The sequence below is a fragment of the Chamaea fasciata genome, unplaced genomic scaffold, assembly GCF_029207755.1.
Source record: "Chamaea fasciata isolate MVZ Bird 193981 ecotype frontalis unplaced genomic scaffold, bChaFas1.0.hap1 SCAF_10, whole genome shotgun sequence".
NCBI lineage: Eukaryota > Metazoa > Chordata > Aves > Passeriformes > Sylviidae > Chamaea > Chamaea fasciata.
Genome location: NW_027094095.1, coordinates 8,048,152 through 8,069,282, shown reverse-complemented (window position 1 = coordinate 8,069,282; position 21,131 = coordinate 8,048,152). Strand labels below are relative to the sequence as shown.

Genomic DNA, 21,131 nt, shown 5'->3' with positions numbered 1-21,131 from the left:
TGGTTAACTTGTTCACCCAATTAGGTTGCAGTGTTTGCCTGGACACACGAGGTACACTCAGTTGTGACCCAATTAGGCCAGTTATTTTTCAGAAATGCTTTGGTAGGCACATCATTCTTGTTGCAAAGGGATACCCTGGTGAACACCTTCCTGCAAACCCAGCCCAGAATTTAAATATCACCCTTGAGATCACTGCTCTGTGTTTGGGGAAGCGGAAGCCTCCTACGGTGGGACCTGGCTAAAGTGAACGCGGTGGTCACGTTTTATTGCACTGTCAATCCAATGGTCTGGATTCACTGCCATGGCACAGTGCCCTTCTGGATTTGCCTGATCCAAACCCCACAATTACAGACAAATCCTGGATCAGACCAGGATAAGCGCCTGATATTATGGAGCTGCTCTTGGCACCAGCTCGAGCAAAAGACTTCACTCTAGAGAGGTCCCAGCGTTCCTCAGGGGCTGACCCAAAGTCTGACTGTGCTGCTCTGCCTCTGCAGCCGCCTCCTGCGAGGGACGCTGCTTTGAATCCTTCGAGAGGGGAAGGGAGTGTGACTGCGATGCCGACTGTGAGCGATACGGCAAGTGCTGCCCAGACTACGCCAAGCACTGTAAAGAGGGTAAGACATTTCTCCATCACTGTTTTTTCAAAGACGTATTTAAAGAGAGGTGCTTTGCTTTACCATAAACAAAACTGTGTGGGCTTCGGTAACAACTGGACAAAAGAAAACAGCAAAAATAACAAAACCTAATTTCACAAACAAACCGGTCAATTTCTCAAGCATGAACACTTTATGGAAACATACAGGTAGATATCCTGGAAGCCATCACCAAGACGTGAATTCTGAGGGTGAAGTTGTATTTTACATTAGGCTCTTTCGGCACTAGCCATGCTCTAACTATCAGAGCCTTTACTCAGAATACCACATGCAAGGACAAGGTTTGCACATCAACAATTGAATTGAATGAGAGAAGGAATCAGAACAGTTTTGTTTGGAAAAGACCTTTTGAAGTCATTGTATCCAACCATTCCCCCCACACTGCCAAGGCTACCACTAAAACATTCCCACATCTTTTAAACCCCTCCAGTGATGGGGACTCCACCCCTGCCCTGGGCAGCCTGGTAACCTAAACCTCCCCTGATGCTCCTGGGGGTCATGTTCCTGGGAGCAGAACCCAAGCCGTGCTGGCTGTCCCCTCCTGTCAGGGGGTTGTGCAGAGTCACAAGGTCCCCCCTGAGCCTCCTTTTCTCCAGGCTGAGCCCCTTTCCCAGCTCCCTCAGCCTCTCCTGGTGCTCCAGCCCCTTCCCCAGCTCCATTCCCTTCCCTGGACATGCTCCAGCCCCTCAAGGTCTGTCTGGCCATGAGGGCCCAGAACTGGACACTGGACACTCAAAGTCCCTCAGCAGTGCCAGCACAGGGCACAGCCACTGCCCTGGGCCTGTGGCCACACCAGGGCTGGGACAGCCCAGGGGCCACTGTCCCCTGGTCCACCTGGCTCATGTTCAGCCACTGTCACCAGCACCCTGGGGCCTTTTCCACTAGGCAGATGAATAAATGAATTGCAATAACAAGCTGAGTTCATCTTATAGAAAAAAGGTGGGAGGTTCAACTTTATGGAAGGTTCAACTCCCTTAAATCCCCACCCATCCAAAAGTGGGGAATGGCTACTCCGTGCCTTGGGATAGCACTACCTGGACCTCCAGGACCACTCACTAGGGGTCACCATAGTCACTGGCAGCATATTGGAAATGCACATCCTAGATTCTCCCCATCTCAAATTCGATGTGGGAAGAGCAACCCAACAAAGAAACCCATCCCATGGGGCAGGAGGGAGGAACTGGATGTTACGTGTTCACACTGCAGCAGGAAAAAATTTAAGAAAACACATTTTACCTTTAGGCTGCAAGTTCAATCCAGGGCAGAATCAAATTGACCTGCAGTCACTTCTTTTGTTCTGTCCTTTTCTGCAGAGCCTGGTGGGGTTTCAGCTGAGCACAAAGGCACAGATCTGGAGGTGCAGTCCCGCCCTCATGTAGTTTTAAGGACACCAGCAAAAGAACTCTAAAAAACAATAACAGAATATGTTTAATTTCATCATGTCCTTAAACTTCCTGGTACCTACAGATCTAAATTAATTTCTGTCAACACACTTGACTAATGTGGCTTGCACCGGGTTGCTGCATCCACAGAGCAGCCCACCTCCAAGGCAGCCAATTCCCAAAGCCTGCAGTGTAAAACACAACATAAGTCACAATTATCATTTGGTTCTCTTCACCCAAGTGGTCCCCAAGTGCTGGGGTGGTGGCTTGGCTTTGCCACACAATTGCACAGTAATTTAGACTGAAATAGAGTCTGTGTTCAGCATTTTTAACTGAATGTCTGGAGAACTGTATTGGAAGCGTACTGAGGTGAATTTGCTGCTTTTGAGGCTGCTTAATATTTCCCTCTTTCTGCTGAATTTATCAAACCCAAACACTCACAAAATACTGTTAAACCATTTAACTTCTTCAGTTAAAATATGATAAAGAATCAATCAACTGTTCCTAATCGTAAAGAGTTTCTTCTGTGTTGTACTAAACTTTGCTATCAATTTTTTGTCAAAAAATCCAGCAGAAACCCCCAAACCATTGTACTCAGTATTTTACTATTCATACTATGTGTGAATAACTGAGAAATCTGTTAAACCTCTTGGAATAAATCTGCTGTTTCAGCATCCTCTGAACATTTTTTCGGTACAGTATATCCAAGTGTACAATGTATATCCAGAGCTCACTGTTCTCTTCCCTGTCCTCCAGAAGCTCTTTATTCCCTGAATGCATGTACACAAATAACCAAAATGTTCCCCTCCACAACAATTGGCTTTCAAAGGAGTCATTCACCTTCAACAACAATTTTTCTCTCTTCCTCAATAAAGGTTTCAGAATATAGTGCAATACCCAACCTTCCTTGCTTTGAGCACCAGCTCACTGTGAAAGCAAATCTTTTGACACCGTGGTCATCCCTTGGAGACAAAAAACGCATCCTTTTGTAAAAAGTACACACACACCTTTGCAGTTACCAGCTCCTTTGGTTGGATCAAAATAATCTGGCCAGTTCACTGAGCTCCATCACATTTCCTTCACAACTGACAAGTTCCTTCTACAAGGCTATGCTAGTAGCTCATTTCCAATTGTACAATTTGACCAACAATTAATTACAAAATATTATCTGGCTCTTACTGGATGCAACTGAAATTCCATTCACTCTTCAGAGCTGGAAAATCTGAACTCAACCCCCTATCTCTCCTAAAACTCAGCCTACTAGAAGTTAGTTTAATGCCCATGTTGTTTCCTTGGTCCATGCCTGCTTTGTAGCTCCTGTCTCCTTCAAGGAAACCATTTATTTTAAAATGTATCTCCAAAACAATCACTAGTGTAACATTATCACATCTGAAGAACTGCAAGGGGATCAAAGTAAATTCTTGGCTTATGTGACAGCTCTCCTATTTCCACTAGAGTTAGTTATCTGAAGTGAAAGTCAAGTAGTGAAAAGTTATCTGTAGTGAAAAAAAGTACAAATTTTCAGAACATAGAGCTGCACTCAGAATTTATCTCTTTCCCCACCTCAAAAATGCCATTAGCTAATAATGCCTCACCTCAACCTTCTGGGAAAAATATTGTTCCCATCTGTGATGAAACACTTCAGGATCCAAAGAGTATTTTTGCTCTTTTTCACACAAATAATTGTGTAAAGAATCCTATAGATAAAAAGAAATTTAGTTTTAAATGGGAGATGGTCACTGAAATTTTGTAATCCCTCTTACACAGTTGACACCAAGCATCTGTAAAGATAAAATAACCTGTTAATGGGAGCACTTCTCTCTTTCAGCACACACAGAAAAGCCAACCCCGGAGACTCCTCCAGATAACAAATCAACATCTAAAAGGTCCTCCACGGATGAGGAAGAGCCACCAGAGGAAACTGTGGAAGGTAGGCAAGTATATGGATGCACCAGGATGGGTGTTACCTGAAGGAACATTAAAGACCATTTCCTGCTCTGGAAATAGAAAGCTGGTCCTAGACATTACCAGACAGTTACCAAGCTTGGAAGCACTTGGTGTGTAAACTGATTACCTCACCAAGCCCTCAGGACTTTGGAGAGTTCACTCAGCACAGATGGTGCAGAGTGGTGATGTGTCCCTGCTGTGTCCCTACTGAATTTTCACACACATCCTCCAAAAACAGGGTACAGACCATTGTCAGTCTTGGACAGCATCTATGTCTGGCTGGCAGGAGAGGAAAATTTCCTAGCAGGTTCCTCTAGCTTTAATCAAGTCAGGCCTTACACTGCTTGAGAGAACACATGATTGATTTATTCTGACTGGAAAATATGCTGCTTTCCTGTGTTCTTTGGTACTGTGTTTCAGCATTTGAAGTGATAACTCAGGAGACCAGTTTGAACTTGAAACACAATTGAAAAGACACTAGAAGTCAGTCAGTATTTTAATCCTCCCCCTCTTTTTGTTTTTGTTTTAGATTTGGAGTACTTATTTTCTGCTGTTCCAATTTCCTCTTACAAAAAAACCAAAAAAAAAACCCCAAAAGCCCCAAATAACCCAAAAACAATATAGTCGGTTAAATGAAAGAAAATTAAGGAAATTCAAATAACCATTAAGAGGATCCCAGCTGGACTGTTGTATTTCAGACATATGGGATGGGAGTGAAACCTATTCTGCAACACTCTCTTCATAATAAACACGCAGCATTTGGGAAAGCAGAACTAAACTGCAAAATCTCAGAGAGAGAACACTTAGGGAGAGATTGAAATGCAGAAGCATTTACTGTTCCTTTTGCTGAATATCAACAATTTCACTCAAGTCAATGTAATTATAAATACAAGTAAAGAGAGCCTTAAATCCATACATCACAATGAGGAAAACAATCCAAGGAATAAAGGTACAGCAGGAGATGCAGTCAGGGCTGTGTGTTCAGGAATTATTTTCTTCCGGCTTCCCTACCTCTCTCCTCCAATTCCAGGTTGTTGGTGCAGGCTAAGTTATAATGTGGGGCAGTGGAATATATCAAAATAACAGACTGAAAAGGGAACTGTTTCGTTAGAAGAACTATTTTATAAAGTGGCTTCCTTTCCATGAAGGTGGCAGGAAACTCTAGGCAGCCTCATCCACAAGCACCAAACTAAACCCTGAACCTGAGGCACTGCCAGGCTGGCCAAAAGGGATCACCTAAAACTGAGGTGAGCTGCTGCAAAGTCCCATGCAGACAAAAGGAACTCCCATTTCATCCTATTCCAGGTTAGTTTGGCCATTCAGAAAAGGTCTTGCTATTCCAAATGATGCACCTATAGCTAATGGGTATAATACATTTATAGGCAATACTTACCTGCATGGCAATTCCAATGGCTGAACCGAATTTGTATTTCTTTTCTAGATCCTGAAATCCAAGTGACCACTCCTGCTCCAACTACAGAAACTGCAGAGACAATCCCTGAGGCCACAGAGGAACCAGTAACCGAAGCCGACCCTCCCACTCCAGATACAGCAGAAGATGTGACCCCTGATGCCACAGAGGAACCACCAACTGAATTAGACCCGACCGACATCCCCCCAACACAAGACCCAACGCCTGACGCCACCGAGGAACCAGCAACTGACACCGAGCCTCCCACCCCACCCACGCCAGAAGAGACAACCACAGAGGAGGTGACAACCCCCACCCCAGAGGAGACAACGCCAGAGGAGCCCACAACACCCACACCAGAGGAGACAACCCCCCCACCAGAGGAGCCCACAACACCCGCACCAGAGGAGACAATCCCAGAGGAGCCCACAACCCCTGCACCAGAGGAGACAACACCCCCACCAGAGGAGCCCACAACACCCGCACCAGAGGAGACAACACCCCCACCAGAGGAGCCCACAACCCCTGCACCAGAGGAGACAACACCCCCACCAGAGGAGCCCACAACCCCTGCACCAGAGGAGACAACACCCCCACCAGAGGAGCCCACAACCCCTGCACCAGAGGAGACAACCCCAGAGGAGCCCACAACACCCACACCAGAGGAAACAACACCCACACCAGAGGAGCCCACAACCCCTGCACCAGAGGAGACAACCCCAGAGGAGCCCACAACCCCTGCACCAGAGGAGACAACCCCCCCACCAGAGGAGCCCACAACCCCTGCACCAGAGGAGACAACCCCAGAGGAGCCCACAACACCCGCACCAGAGGAAACAACACCCACACCAGAGGAGCCCACAACACCTGCACCAGAGGAGACAACCCCCCCACCAGAGGAGCCCACAACACCCGCACCAGAGGAGCCCACAACCCCTGCACCAGAGGAGACAACCCCCCCACCAGAGGAGCCCACAACCCCTGCACCAGAGGAGACAACACCCCCACCAGAGGAGCCCACAATGCCTGCACCAGAGGAGACAACCCCAGAGGAGCCCACAACACCCACACCAGAGGAGCCCACAACCCCTGCACCAGAGGAGCCCACAACACCCGCACCAGAGGAGCCCACAACTCCTGCACCAGAGGAGACAACCCCAGAGGAGCCCACAACACCCACACCAGAGGAGCCCACAACCCCTGCACCAGAGGAGCCCACAACACCCGCACCAGAGGAGCCCACAACTCCTGCACCAGAGGAGACAACCCCAGAGGAGCCCACAACACCCACACCAGAGGAGACAACCCCCCCACCAGAGGAGCCCACAACACCCACACCAGAGGAGACAACCCCAGAGGAGCCCACAACCCCCACACCAGAGGAGACAACCCCCCCACCAGAGGAGCCCACAACCCCTGCACCAGAGGAGACAACCCCAGAGGAGCCCACAACACCCACACCAGAGGAGCCCACAACCCCTGCACCAGAGGAGCCCACAACGCCTGCACCAGAGGAGACAACCCCAGAGGAGCCCACAACACCCACACCAGAGGAGACAACCCTCCCACCAGAGGAGCCCACAACACCCACACCAGAGGAGACAACCCCAGAGGAGCCCACAACCCCCACACCAGAGGAGACAACCCCCCCACCAGAGGAGCCCACAACCCCTGCACCAGAGGAGACAACCCCAGAGGAGCCCACAACACCCACACCAGAGGAGCCCACAACACCCACACCAGAGGAGACAACCCCAGAGGAGCCCACAACCCCAAAACCTGAGGAGACAACCCCAGAGGAGCCCACAACACCCACACCAGAGGAGACAACCCCAGAGGAGCCCACAACACCTGCACCAGAGGAGACAACCCTCCCACCAGAGGAGCCCACTACCCCCACATCTGAGGAGACAACCCCAGAGGAGCCCACAACCCCAAAACCAGAGGAGACAACCCCAGAGGAGCCCACTACCCCCACATCGGAGGAGACAACCCCAGAGGAGCCCACAACACCTGCAACAGAGGAGACAACTCCAGAAGAGCCAACAACCCCAAAACCAGAGGAGACAACCCCGGAGGAGCCCACAACCCCCACATCGGAGGAGACAACCCCAGAGGAGCCCACAACACCCACACCAGAGGAGACAACCCCAGAAGAGCCAACAACCCCTAAACCAGAGGAGACAACCCCAGAGGAGCCCACAACCCCTAAACCAGAGGAGACAACCCCAGAGGAGCCCACAACCCCTAAACCAGAGGAGACAACCCCTGAAGAGCCAACAACCCCTAAACCAGAGGAGACAACCCCAGAAGAGCCAACAACCCCTAAACAAGAGGAGACAACCCCAGAGGAGCCCACAACACCCGCACCAGAGGAGACAACCCCAGAAGAGCCAACAACCCCAAAACCAGAGGAGACAACCCCAGAGGAGCCCACTACCCCCACATCGGAGGAGACAACCCCAGAGGAGCCCACAACCCCTAAACCAGAGGAGACAACCCCGGAGGAGCCCACAACACCCACACCTGAGGAGACAACCCCAGAAGAGCCAACAACCCCAAAACCAGAGGAGACAACCCCGGAGGAGCCCACAACACCAACACCAGAGGAGACAACCCCAGAGGAGCCCACAACCCCTAAACCAGAGGAGACAACCCCGGAGGAGCCCACAACACCCACACCAGAGGAGACAACCCCGGAGGAGCCCACAACCCCTAAACCAGAGGAGACAACCCCAGAGGAACCCACAACACCCACACCAGAGGAGACAACCCCAGAAGAGCCAACAACCCCAAAACCAGAGGAGACAACCCCAGAGGAGCCCACAACCCCTAAACCAGAGGAGACAACCCCAGAGGAGCCCACAACCCCTAAACCAGAGGAGACAACCCCAGAGGAGCCCACAACCCCTAAACCAGAGGAGACAACCCCAGAGGAGCCCACAACCCCTAAACCAGAGGAGACAACTCCAGAAGAACCCACAACCCCCTCACCAGAGGAGACGACTCCAGAGGAGCCCACAACTGTGAAACCTGAGGAGACAACCCCAGAAGAGCCAACCTCCTTGGCAGACTCTCCCATCACCCCCAAACCAGAGGAAACAACCCCAGAGGAGCCAACAACCACCCAACCTGAAGAGACAACCCCAGAAAAAGCTACAACCAAGCCGGACTCTCCCACCACCCCCAAACTCGAAGAGACAACCCCAGAAGAGCCGACCACCTTGGCAGACTCTCCCACTATGCCCAAATCTGAAGAAACAACCCCAGATGAACCTACAACCCAGGCAGACTCTCCCACCACCCCTAAAGCAGAGGATGCTGACTCTCTGACCAGCCCTGCAGCCCCTGAGGCTGATACCACTGCCAGTGAAGCCACAGCTTCTCCGGGCAATGCTGCAGCGACAACAGTTGGGAAGGACTCCTCCACACTTGAGGCAAGTATGATACTTTCAGATACCACAATGGAGAGCAAGGAGACAACAACACCCAAGAAAGACAGAACTACTGTGCTTAAAGACATTTTCACAGCTGCAACTGGGAAAGACACAGTTACTGTGGCTATGGTGACAACAGCTAAACCAGGTGATTCTCCTAAAGGTATGGATGACATTCCCACAGCTCCTATGTCCAAGCAACCTGTCACTGCAGTAGCTGAACCAGAAACAACTTCTGCAGACACCAAGACTGCAGCCACAGCTCCCTTGCCCAACCCCACTGTGCTGGTAACAACTATTGAAGAAGATTCAACTCCTCAACCCAGTGAGGCTGTAACACCAAAAGAAGAAGAGACAACTACAGATACTGAGCAGGCTGGGCCAGCAGCAGACAAAGAAAGCCCAGGTGCTGCTTGTGTTATTGTGGAGATGACAACAGCTGGTAAAAAAGAGGTAACAACCATCAAAGAAATGGATGCCATACCTGAAAAAGAAATGGAAGATGTCACTGAAAAGGCCCCTGGTATTGCCGAAGAAGAGGTAACTACAGTTACCAAAGAAACCACGACAAGGGATAAAAAGGACACAATAGAAGAAATGTATCTTGTGTCTAATGGAACATCCAAGCCAACAATTCATTTCCAGGAGATCACTGAGGCCGGAGAAGAGCCTCACCCAACTGAACCTGAAACTCTGCCGGCGAAAGAAGAGCCCGAGATAGACAAGCCTTTAATACAAGTTGGGGACCTGCCAGTGTTCCCTGGAGAGACACAAGGTAAGTGCATTCCAGCAGGTACAAAAGCATTAGTAACTCAAGGGAACATTGCAGTGTCCCGTGGGCAGCCACAGCTCCACAGCTTGCCTGTGTCCTGAATACTGGAACCTCAGTTCTCAGCTGTAGAGTTAATTAAATCCTCCAGGTTGTTTAGAACATGATCTAAATTAATCGGTTTCAGCAATAGATCCTACTGAAAATTGTTTGCCCTAAGTTTCTCCTCCTCCTGTTTGCTAATGTAGAAGATGCAAACAGACAAAAAACCAAGGGAAAAAGATGACAAATTTCTAAATCCCATTAAAAAATTGCTGTAAGTCAGGCTGCATAACCACCCTCCCTCATGGTAGCTAACCTGGTGTTTTGTAGCCACCTACAAAAAAATGTCATATAAAAGAGACAAGAAGTCTCTTGCCTCTGTGCTTTTTGCCACAGCCTTTTTCATGCCCTCTCTTTATTTTCATCAGACATAGCCTGCAGGTTCTTGGGCAATTTTTCAGTCATATACTGAAAGATATTTTTTGGGGAAAAATTAGGAGTTTAGATGCAAAACAGTTGAATTTCAGTCTAAAACATATTCATCCTTTCTTTAGATTTTACTGCATATATATTTAAGTGAAAAAAAGTGTAAGTTGTGGGTGGTTTTTTTTTTGTTTGTTTGTTTTTTTTTTTTTAAGAAATGAGAGGGAAGAGAAGCCACTGAAGCGGCTTAAAGGAACAATAAAATCCTAGAGCATACAGCAACTCCGTGAGGGATGTATCTTATGAGGTGTTTGTAGGTGTTTCCCTGAATTTCAGGTGGCAATGAGCAGATACACCCACACCTGGTCACTCGGCACCGCTTGGGGCCACAGCACCAGAACCGAACTTCCCGAGAATACGTCCCCGGCGAGGAATTAATTCCCTGACCCACCGGCGGGGCGCGGGGGGAAAGCTAAGGCCGTTCTTGTGGAACCTTAAACAAACCCAGCTGGCTGTGTTTTGCAGAGAGTAAGAACGAGGAGAAGGACCTGTGCAGCGGCAAGCCAGCGGACGGCATGGTGGCCCTGCCCAATGGCACCCTGGCCGTCTTCCGAGGTGAGACTGCTCCGAACATCCTCCACCTGCCCCGGCATGGCCCCGTTCCTCCTTCACCGGCCCTGGCCCCAGCCCTTCCTCCTTCTCCCGCACAGCGCCGGAGCTCCTCCCTCACCTGCCCCAGCCTCCTTCTCCTTCCTCACCTTTCCCGAGCCCAGTCCTTCACCATCACCTCCCGCTCCTCCTTCACCTGCTCCGTCGCTCTTCCTCCTCGTTTTCCTCCCTCACTCGCCCCCGTGCCACTCATCCCTCACGAAACTCTCCCCAGCCAGAGCCCGCCCCACCACAGCCCTCAGGGGGCCGGCTCAGCCGCGTCCCCCAGGCAGGACGGCGCTGTCCCCGGGGCAGGACGGCGCTGTCCCCGGGGCAGGACGGCGCTGTGCCCCCTCTGTCCCCGGGGCAGGACGGCGCTGTGCCCTCTCTGTCCCCGGGGCAGGACGGCGCTCTCGCCTCTCTGTCCCCGGGGCAGGACGGCGCTGTCGCCTCTCTGTCCCCGGGGCAGGACGGCGCTGTCGCCTCTCTGTCCCCGGGGCAGGACGGCGCTGTCGCCTCTCTGTCCCCGGGGCAGGACGGCGCTGTCGCCTCTCTGTCCCCGGGGCAGGACGGCGCTGTCGCCTCTCTGTCCCCGGGGCAGGACGGCGCTGTCCTCTCGCTGTTCCCGGGGCACGATGGTTCTGTCCACTCGCTGTTCCCGGGGCACGATGGTTCTGTCCACTCGCTGTTCCCGAGGCAGGACGGCGATGTCCCCTCGCTGTCCCCGGGGCAGGACGTGTTGTCCCCGGCGCCCCTCACGCCTGTCCCCCCGCCCCAGGTCACTATTACTGGCTGCTGAACGGCCGGACCCCGCCGACCACCAACCCCCGCCGGATCAGCGACGGCTGGGGCATCCCCTCGCCCATCGACTCTGTCTTCTCCAGGTGCAACTGCGATGGGAAAACCTTCTTCATCAAGGTGGGAGCGGTCCCGGCGGGCAGGATGGGCGAGGTCGATGAGGAGCAGCTGGGGAGGCTCAGCCTGGAGAAAAGGAGGCTCAGGGGGGCTCTTCTGGCTCTGCACAACTCCCCGACAGGAGGGGACAGCCGGGGGGAGTCAGGCTCTGCTCCCAGGGAACAGGGACAGGAGGAGAGGGAATGGCCTCAGGTTGCACCAGGGGAGGTTTAGATTGGTTATTGGGGAAAAAAAATTGCCTAAACTTATTCCTAGTATGTTTCCCAACCTAAAATAAAATGCTAATGAAATGCCCATGCCTCATTAAAGCTATTATTTACCAATAAATCGCTCAGTCCTGGAATTCAGGCTGCTTGCTGTATCTATGAAAATTTAAGAGACTTAGAAAGGAAACCCCTTCGTTCAGTAACCTCTCTTAAAAATTAGCTTCTAAGACACGCTAGCCCTACTCAAAGGTTAAAAGGCTGCAGGAGGTACTTAATGAAGTTGTAGTAGTTTTATCTCATTTGTAATGGATGTAGGAGTGATTCCAGTCTGATTTACAATATAGCTGTCAGAGTGCTACTGCTTATTTATGGATAATTGTTTGTTTGCAGTTCAATTGCCAGGAATTAACTTCCTCTAAAGCTCTTTTTTATTTTTTTTTCATTAAATGCTCAGGGTCCCCTGTACTGGCGTTTCACTAATGGTGTTATGGATCCAGGCTATCCCAAACCTCTCGCAACTGGATTTGCAGGGTTAAGCGGGAGAATAGTAGCAACCCTCCCTGTGGCAAGATACAACAGCAGACCAGAATCTGTTTATTTTATCAAAAGAGGTATGTCTTGTATTCCTGAAGTTTAGGGAATATCAAAAGGTGCTTGAATTGCTTAGTCAGGAATAAAATGCCGTTTCTCTGGATCCAAGACCTATTTCTTTCAAACACAGAAACACAAATGATGCCAGCGTTCCAGGTGCTTAAAAGTAGCCTGAATCTTTAAAAAATTTGTATTAGTAATTGGAGGTCTTTCAGTGCATTTTAAATCAGGTCTGTAAGGGTGAGAATCTAGGAATCCAGCACTGTAGTGGCTAAACATTGAAGTAAGTTTTATCTGGTGGTTATTTTAGTCTCAAGTTAATTAGAGAAGGGAAGGCTTTAATCTTGCTAGTTCATAACTTTGTGTGGAAATTTCCATCTCTATTTCTGATATCCTATTTCAAAGTAATTTCCTTATCTTCCATGAATGCTGTACTGCCACCATAAGAATGTTGTTACTGATTTCCTGTGTGTGATATGAATATGACATTTTCATATCTGATCAAGCTGGTGGTTGGGTGTTTTGTGGGGTGGGATTGATTTTTTTTTTAACTAACAAAACAAACGTGCGTTTTAGATGGGAACATGCAGCAGTACGTGTACAGACAAGAACCAGCCAAGAAGTGTCAGAGAAGAGCCCGGGTCACCATCAGATACCCAGCCTTTGTCCCCAGACTCGTCATCCGGCGACGCTTCCAGCGTGCTGTGCGAATGCCGACCGTCATCCGCACCATCAGGATCAACCCCCACTCCTCTGGTAATGTGGGCACTAAGGTTGTCTTACACACATGCTTTCACCTCTGTAGGTTCTGACACAGCATTGTGTGTGGAAGGTTTTCATGGCTGTAGGGTGACACAGCCCTGTGATAGCTGCAGCAGTGCCACAGCTCCTCACGGAGGGTTCCTTTTGCTTGCAGGAGTTCTGCGCAAGGAAATCCAAATGACAACGTACTGGAGAGGGCTCCCCAAAGTTGTCCACTCAACTCTCTCTGTGCCCAACCAGAACAAGCCCGATGGCTACGATTACTATGCCTTCTCTTACAGTAAGTAAAGCTAAAGCACATCACTGGATCTCAAAAGATCCACATCTTGTGAGAAGAAAAAAGCTCCTGTTGTAAAAAAGGTGGGGAAGAAAAAAGCTCCTGTTATCTCTTGTGGTACTACTTTCAGCACTGCTAGAAAAATGTTGCCCCAAATCAAGAGACGTTTCTATTAAAAATCAGTTACAGGACAATGTGCAGCAATGAAATACAGAGGTTCAAAGCAGCCAACTGGGGAATGCATTGCCATGGAGTTCAGCCTTGTAAAGTAACAAACACTGCACTTTAATGAAGGATTATGTTAATAATAGACTGAAGTGTTTGGATCACTACACAGCAAGTTTTTCAATAGCTTCTGTGGAACTGTTTCTGACAAAACACAAAAAGGAGGGAGATAAACCACTTGACTTAGCTCAAAAAAATTATTTATGGTGCTAGATTAGGTAGACTCATTCCCCCAGCAAGGATCCCATAAAAGCATTCCTCAGAATTTCCTGCATTAAAAAAACAAAACAAAACAAAAAACTCTAAGAACAAGCCATACCCAAATATAGGCTAATAAAGTCCCTGTCAGTAATATCCAATTCTTCACCTTGGAGGAATCAGCCTCACAGGCACCATGGACTCCCCACTTCCGTAGTGGGTGCAGGATTGTTGTGGATGTAGTTTGATTTCCAAATTCTTTATGACTATTTCTAATGTTCTAGCAATACAAGAACATTCTTCCCTACTCCTGCCCTTAGGACAGAAATTTATTGTTGGAGCCTCTCAGCTCCCTGTGTGCACATGGAATGAAAAATCTGTTATTCAGGCCTATGTGACATTAATATGCAGGCTTGAAATTGTGAATTCTTCCCATGTACTAAATGTAGTTTCTGGAATTTAATCTTGACCTCTTTTCCTTTCAGACCGGTACTACAGTTTGGATATTGGCAAAAGAATAGCACGACCTGTTACTGCTCTCACAGGAAAGACTGTATCCAAAGACTGGTACAACTGTCCCAGCAAGTGATGCACAGCAGAGGAGTTTAAAACAAGATGCCATTTGAATGTCAACGTTTTTTTCTAATTTTATTAATAAAAGACATTGAAATGTGTGCACACAACTCTAAGTATGAAATGCTGCTTCAAGCTCTGGCTTCATTACACTAAGCAACCACAGGCAAACTGGCACTTTGTATACACAGCTGGAAGTACTTTACATTTCATTTAACTAATGTTTCCTCTGTTCAGGCCTCCTCTGCCTCCCATGGCATGAGTTACACCTGTGCAGAGAGAGAAAATAAGTGCATTAGTAAAAATCCTTCCTATCCTTTTAATCAGCCATTGCACAGGTTCATCCTTCTTTAAGGAGTTGTCAGGGCAGTTCCTTTCTAATACAGTTCAAGTTCCCCTCTCTCCCCCTAAGCCTGGTGACATGTGTAGTGTCACCTGTGTCATGTAAAAGGCTGGGGCTGACTTATGATCCTGAGCCAAACCAACGAGCAGAGGATTCTTACAACTGATGATCTGAAATCATTAGTCCCTCCTTTTTGTTATTAAAAAAAAGTGGTGACAGATGGAAGATCTATCCTAGTCCCACCTCCTTATTTTTTCCCCTTAAAATACCAGCTAATCTATATTTCAGTGCTAATATTGAGTCTTCTACAATGTTAAAATAATGCAAACCAATAAAATCCATCTAAGGCTTTCTCTTGATACAGAAGTTGCAAAAATAATTTCTTGTCATGGTTTAACTCTATTACACGAAAAAACCTGTAATACTTCCAATAAAGCTTTTTTTTCAATGAGTACACATTGAGATAACTGGAACCCTTAATGTACCAAATGGAAATTCCTCTAATGCTAAAACCAGAAGTTTCTTAACTGCTGTCCTAACAGGACTTTTGAAACCTTCCTTTAAAACTTTGAAGTACAAGATCTAATGCCCTTTGCTTTCTCTCTACTAGTAAGAGCCAGGTGCCAGAGCAGAAGGATGTTTGCCTGTCTGAAACCTGCTCAGCCTAACGCACTAAACCCAAACCAGGGCTCTTAGGGTCACACACCTGTCACTCACACTGGCTGCTGTGTCACTCCATGTCTGCCAGCCTGCCCAGCTTCAGATGCAGAAGGAGGAAAGGGCTGGAGCTATGTTTGCAGCAGCCTGGCTGGAAGCGGCCAGGAGCACTTACCCCTCTGCCTGTTGAACTGCCGGCCACGCACGCCTGTCCTCAGCGTCGGGGGCTGCAGCCGGACACGGCGCAGGGACTTGGGCTGAGTGCTGCTCGTGTCTGTGGGGAGAGGCAGTGCAGAAAGAGTGCCTGTGCCTGACAGGTTCTCACTCTTCATCTTTACATGTTTTGGTGCATGTTATGCTTTCTTTACTTTAGAATGATGAAAGCGCCTCCTTATTTCATTGACCTCTCCTCTAATATAAATAAAAGCTTCAAAACAAGTAAGTCTGGGACTTCTTTTGCTATCTATCCAAGGGGGTTATTTGATCAGTAGAGATTAACTTACTGTTGCTTTACAATTTAATTAAAAGTATTTTTAAAGCTGACATCAAAAATGCCACTGGATAAATCAGCAAAGTATCAGTAATATTTGCTCCTTGAATATTCTTACTTGGCCTACTCCAGTTACTGCAGTCCAAAGAAAAATGGTTTGCCAAAGCACCAAAGTATTTATAAGCATCAAAATATGATCTTGCTCTAAGAGAATCTGGGGAGACCTTAGAACCCATTCCAGTGACTAAAGGGGCTCCAGGAGAGTTGGAGACAGACTTGGGACAAGGGCCTGTAAGGACAGGACAAGGGGGAATGGCTTCCCACTTCCAGAGGGCAGGGTCAGATGTGATATTGGGAAAGAATTGTTCTCTGGGAGGGTGGGGAGGCCCTGGCACAGGGTGCCCAGAGAAGCTGTGGCTCCTCCTGGATCCTTGGAAGTGTCCAAGGCCAGACTGGAGAAGCTTGAAACAACCTGGGACAGTGGAAGGTGTCCCTGCCCATGGCAGGGGGGGGACTGAATGGGCTTTAAGATCCCTTCCACCCCAAACCATTCTCTGAGTCTGTGATTCTAAGAGTTTTATCTTATTTTGTGTATCCTGACTACCAGCCATGATGCTAGACAAAGGAATTCTCACTCTTAATGAAAAAGTACAAATGTTATTGTGATTATCCTGTACCTGCAGATGAACTTGAAGGAGGATCCTGACTAGTTGAAGGAAGATCTGACTCATCAGATGCTTGAACAGATTCTTCTTCTTGCTGGCTATCAATTTCTAGACCTGCTTCTGAAGTAATGCTAGAAGGGAAGGAGGGGGAAGAGAACCATGTAAGTGTATTTGCATAGTTTCAAAAAGGTCCAGAAAAAGGCCCCAGTCTTGGTACACAAAGATTCAATGAAAAACAAAAGCAAAATATAGCATAAAATTATAAACTGTCCCCTTTTAGATCTTTACTTCATCATAATACAAAATATAGGAATTATTATAAATATTAAAAGTTGCACTTGTAAAGCAAAAGACTGTGCTTCATCTTTTGCACGTGCTGTCCTAACTGGGTGACTTATTCATATATGTGTGCTTTGCATGAGGAGGGATTTTCTGTATTACACGGGAATACCTTCGTCTTTATTCTACAAACTGATCCTTCAACCTGTGCCTTTACCATCAGTATTTGACTACTGCAGAGTCTTCTGCATTCTTAAAAAATACTAAGGGTTTTTTTGTGGCTTTTATATAAACTTTGTTAAATCCCAGGGACAAGATCAGCAGAAAACCATTGGTTTTGGATGAAGAGTCAGATTGTCCTGTTTCATGGGACTCTAAGAGAGACTCCTCTCCTAAAGAACTGATGAAAGACAGATTATTTTTAAATGATGAAACTGACTGAAAACCACAGGTTTTGTCTCTTTATGTTGTTTGTGGGAAAATGAAGAGTTTGTGGGTGAGGGAGAGTGTTTTGAAAGTTCCATTTTTGATTCTTATTTTCTTCTTTTTAGTGTGTGTTAACAAAAGTGTTTACCTCTAAGTTTGGGCCTGCTTTGCTTCTTCTGATCCTATCTCACAGAGGGAAAAAAAGAGTAAACGCTCAAACCACTACACTCAATTTGGCAAACAGAATTCGGCGAACGTGAAACCTCTACACAGCTTTACAAAACACCGTCTGAGCTGCCCCTGTGTGACACTGAAGGTGTCAGAAGTGCTCGAGAACCCAAGCAGTGGTGCTTTACCCCTCAGACTCTGCCTCTGCGAAGACCTCGTCGGCGTCATCGCCGGTGCCGGGCTCGGTGGTGGTGGACAGGCTGCCGGTGGAGGTGGTGACCATGGGCACGGACTGGGACGCGTGCTCCGAGGCGTCGGCCGAGGCGCTCTCCGTGAACACCGTCACTGGGGGGCACAGACAGCCTCAGGCCCTGCCCACAGAGCCCTGGGACAGGCTCCCCTGAGGAGCAGCAGCACTGCACCAACCATGGGGAATCGTTCCCTGCTTTGCTCTGCAAACCTCTGCCACTTACCCGGTGCTGCCACTTGTAACGGTGTTGTGGGGACACTACGACCCCCTGATTCCTCCTCGTGGGCAAGGAATAGTGGGGTTTCATACATCCCTAAACCTGCAATACAGAGTTCCAGTGACAATCCATCCAAGTAAGGGCTAAAAAAAGGATTAACTGATGTCTTCCCTCTGGATACTTGATAAAATCCAGTCACTTGTATTGAGGCAGATTTTTGTTATTTTGTTTTGGCTTACTGTCAGGGCTGATCATAATTTATCGGAGGGTAAAACCTTGATGAAAATATTACTGCTTGCTTTTTTAACTTTCACCCTTGCCTTATGCCATTATTTTGCTGTGAGCTTTCTTCAGAGAACAGCCTGTGTTCCACGCAAACAGGGATGTCAGGGAAAGGGACAGATTCAGACCAACAACAGCCTGGCCATCTCTGAGGAGATAAGGATGTAGCCCAAGGATTTCTTTGCATTTGCTGTTTTCCCTTCCTGTTTCACTACAGGGAAACTACAACCAATAGTAAAATTGAACTTAAAACCCATTCCTTCAGTATTTCATTCAATTTCAAAATCCTAACACAACTAGAAATGTAGCAGCTTGAAGATAACACCTTCTCACTTTCTGTTATATTCTCTCTGTTGACAATTATTTAAGAGCTGCAGGTTTCCACACTTCAACAATTTCCTGAAGCAGAATCGTGTTTTTTTTTTTACTGAATCCTCTCTTTTTCACTCAAAGACCCATGGAAAAGAGAGCCCAGATCTGGTTTACCTCCTTGTGATGCCAGCTGCCCAAGATCAGAGTGACTGGAGCTAGTTTGTGGCATATCTTCAGGGGGTCCAAATCTGAACCGAGGAACTCCAGCTACCTGGGGGGAACTGGCAAAACACAGACTTAAGGAGTTCAGCAACTTTCCTCTGGGCAGAGGGGAATAATTTTTTGACCAAGAGAACAAATCATGCATGAGACAAAATGAGCTAATACTGACCATAACAATCAGCTGAGCTCCTGCTAAATAAACAGCAGTTAACCTCTCAAATTATTAGGAATGCATTCAAAATCAATACAACAGTCGTGAAGAGAATATTCTTTACTTATCCATTCTATGAACTCTCACAATTTTAAGTGGATTGCTGGACATGTCCAGAGCATCCCAAAAGAAAAAATGGAGGTAACTTTTCCTACTTTCATTGGCAATATTAATGGGGAGGGAGGAAAATGAAGGAAGGAAATTGGATAGAACTTTTGTTGTTTGTTTAATCTCTTCTTGAATCACCAGATTACAACACACTGGAGAATATTCACTTCCTAATTTACCAATCAGTTATAGGACACACAATTCAAACAATAATTACTTATCTGTACATGCAGTTAGCTATCCTACTACCTAACATATTACTCCAATCACAAGTCCATTTAATTGAAATTTATCTTCATTTCACTGAAAAATAGAAAGAAATAGAATAAAGAATAGAGAAAAGCCTTTTTTTCCTCTTTTTCTTTTCACATCTACTTACTGAATGGCTTCTGCAAATCCATCCGTACGATGTGGAACTACCAGAGTTGGTGTGCTTGGAACTGTTCTGTCCTCGTCATCAAAGAAGTGCTGCTGCTGGAAAAAAAGAGACTGATATGAGAGCCTACAATGTATTTCCAGTTTTTACCAGCTGAGTAAAAGGTTGATTTTTCCACATAGTCCAGTAAAACAAAGACAGACTTAGCTCTAACAAAATTCTTGTTTTATTTCAGACATCTAAAGTTGATGCCTTTGATATCACAAAAGGTACTTCAGTCAGTCAGTCTCTCTCTTTTCTCTTGCTGAATCTGCATTTGTTCTGCCATATACAGTTGAATAAAAGGTTTAAAATTAGCGGATGGAGACAGCATAAATTAGCCTTGTTCCTTTAGGATGAGGCTGACCTAAGTACTATTTTTTCCAGCAACACAGCCACTTTGACTGACTCTAAAAGCAAGTAAATAAAATCACCTTAGACAGAACCAATTGAGCCTCTTTTGAAGCCTTTTGTTTCCTGGGAGTTTTCTAGTCTTTATCTTCCATTAATACAGGAATTAACAGGAGTAGGATATTTTCTGCAAGACTACAGAAACCATTCCCCCCTGAAAGCAGCAACCAGGCTTCTTTAAAAACCAAAATGAACCCCAAGAGTTAGGGATGTTCCCTCAAAGCAGGATTTTGGTAGTAGATTCGGATACACTCACCATTCCACCTATCCCAGGAGTCAGCTGAAGTCCTCGCCCCACCGACTGTCTTCGAGTCATCTGGATTCTCTTCATGGGAAGAAAAGAGGGAAGTGTGTGAATTTAACAACATACAAGTATTCAGTCAGAGCCAAGGATAGCAGCTAAATGACTAGGTATAGCAATCATCAGGGAATGACAATATCCTGAGCTGGAAAGGACCCATAAGGATCATCCAGTCCAATCCCTGCATGAGGGACAGGCCCAAGAAATCCAGGAAGAGCCTGACAGCATTGTCCAAACACTCTTGGAGCTCTGACAGCCTTGGGGCTGTACACATTCCCTGGGGAGCCTGTTCAGAGCCCCAGCACTCTCTGGGGGACAATGTGTATATCTGGGCAAGTGGCAGTAACATTTTACTCAAGTCTCTACTGAATACAGCAAACTTGCACACAGAAATGTGATCCCAAGCCTCAGCACAAGTTAATAGTAAAGGATCATTTCAGTCAGGATATTTTTGAAGAATTCCTGTTGTGATGTTTTAATTTACAAGGTCTTCATCAAAGCATAATCATGGGTCAGGCACTGACTGTGAAAAGTTTAACTTGGAAAACAAATGGCAACATTCCTTTGCCCCATCTACACTGGGGCAGAGACTCATAAAAACCCTTCCAATCTGAGCTACAACCTGGCCAAGAAGAGCTTTCTGAGTGGAAGTATCATCAGCTGCTGACTGACCTAGCACTGGTATATTACAATGAGAATTCCAAGATAAAAAGCAGTACAGCACTGGGGATGGATTTGTACGTTCCCTGTCCAGCCATCATCAGCAGGATGACACACACTAAATCACTTTGCTCAGCTACCCATTTCTATGATGCCAAACAGCTGGCAACATCTTTCCCACTGGATTTTACTTATAAGAAATCGCACAGCAATTTTTTTCAAAGTCTTCCCAGGTGCTGGAGCTGGTTTGTA

General features: G+C 47.2%; 2 protein-coding genes across 5 annotated transcripts in view; one reads left to right on the top strand and one right to left on the bottom strand.

Annotated features, from left to right (window-relative positions):
- Positions 1 to 3,935: 3,935 nt before the first annotated feature.
- On the top strand, positions 3,936 to 14,524 carry PRG4 (proteoglycan 4). Its single transcript, XM_066193063.1, has 10 exons — positions 3,936 to 3,968; positions 4,515 to 4,521; positions 5,427 to 9,373; positions 9,479 to 9,608; positions 10,593 to 10,682; positions 11,494 to 11,633; positions 12,291 to 12,447; positions 13,004 to 13,183; positions 13,344 to 13,469; positions 14,375 to 14,524. Exons 1-10 carry the CDS (start codon positions 3,936 to 3,938, stop codon positions 14,476 to 14,478), a joined length of 4,914 nt encoding a protein of 1,637 aa, XP_066049160.1. The 3' UTR covers positions 14,479 to 14,524.
- TPR (translocated promoter region, nuclear basket protein) overlaps positions 14,511 to 21,131 on the bottom strand; it is a 33,641-nt gene continuing 27,020 nt past the window's right edge. For 2 of the 4 annotated variants that reach the window (XM_066192194.1, XM_066192195.1), the window contains exons 44-51: positions 20,175 to 20,243; positions 19,472 to 19,581; positions 18,726 to 18,832; positions 17,964 to 18,059; positions 17,679 to 17,835; positions 16,630 to 16,748; positions 15,638 to 15,736; positions 14,511 to 14,731 (exon numbers count right to left, since the gene is read on the bottom strand). In XM_066192194.1, the coding sequence (XP_066048291.1) occupies positions 14,676 to 14,731; positions 15,638 to 15,736; positions 16,630 to 16,748; positions 17,679 to 17,835; positions 17,964 to 18,059; positions 18,726 to 18,832; positions 19,472 to 19,581; positions 20,175 to 20,243 (813 nt within the window). In that variant the 3' untranslated portion in view covers positions 14,511 to 14,675. The remainder of the gene's footprint in view (positions 14,732 to 15,637; positions 15,737 to 16,629; positions 16,749 to 17,678; positions 17,836 to 17,963; positions 18,060 to 18,725; positions 18,833 to 19,471; positions 19,582 to 20,174; positions 20,244 to 21,131) is intronic. The other 2 variants (XM_066192196.1, XM_066192197.1) reach the window with 2 other exon arrangements.

What these genes read in the sequence shown, in the direction of transcription:
- PRG4 (XM_066193063.1), top strand. Translation starts at nt 3,936, where the DNA reads ATGAGGAAGAGCCACCAGAGGAAACTGTGGAAG. An exon ending in GTTCCCTGGAGAGACACAAG is followed by an intron (nt 9,609 to 10,592) that starts GTAAGTGCATTC and finishes TGTGTTTTGCAG; the next exon opens with AGAGTAAGAACGAGGAGAAG. An exon ending in TGTTTATTTTATCAAAAGAG is followed by an intron (nt 12,448 to 13,003) that starts GTATGTCTTGTA and finishes CGTGCGTTTTAG; the next exon opens with ATGGGAACATGCAGCAGTAC.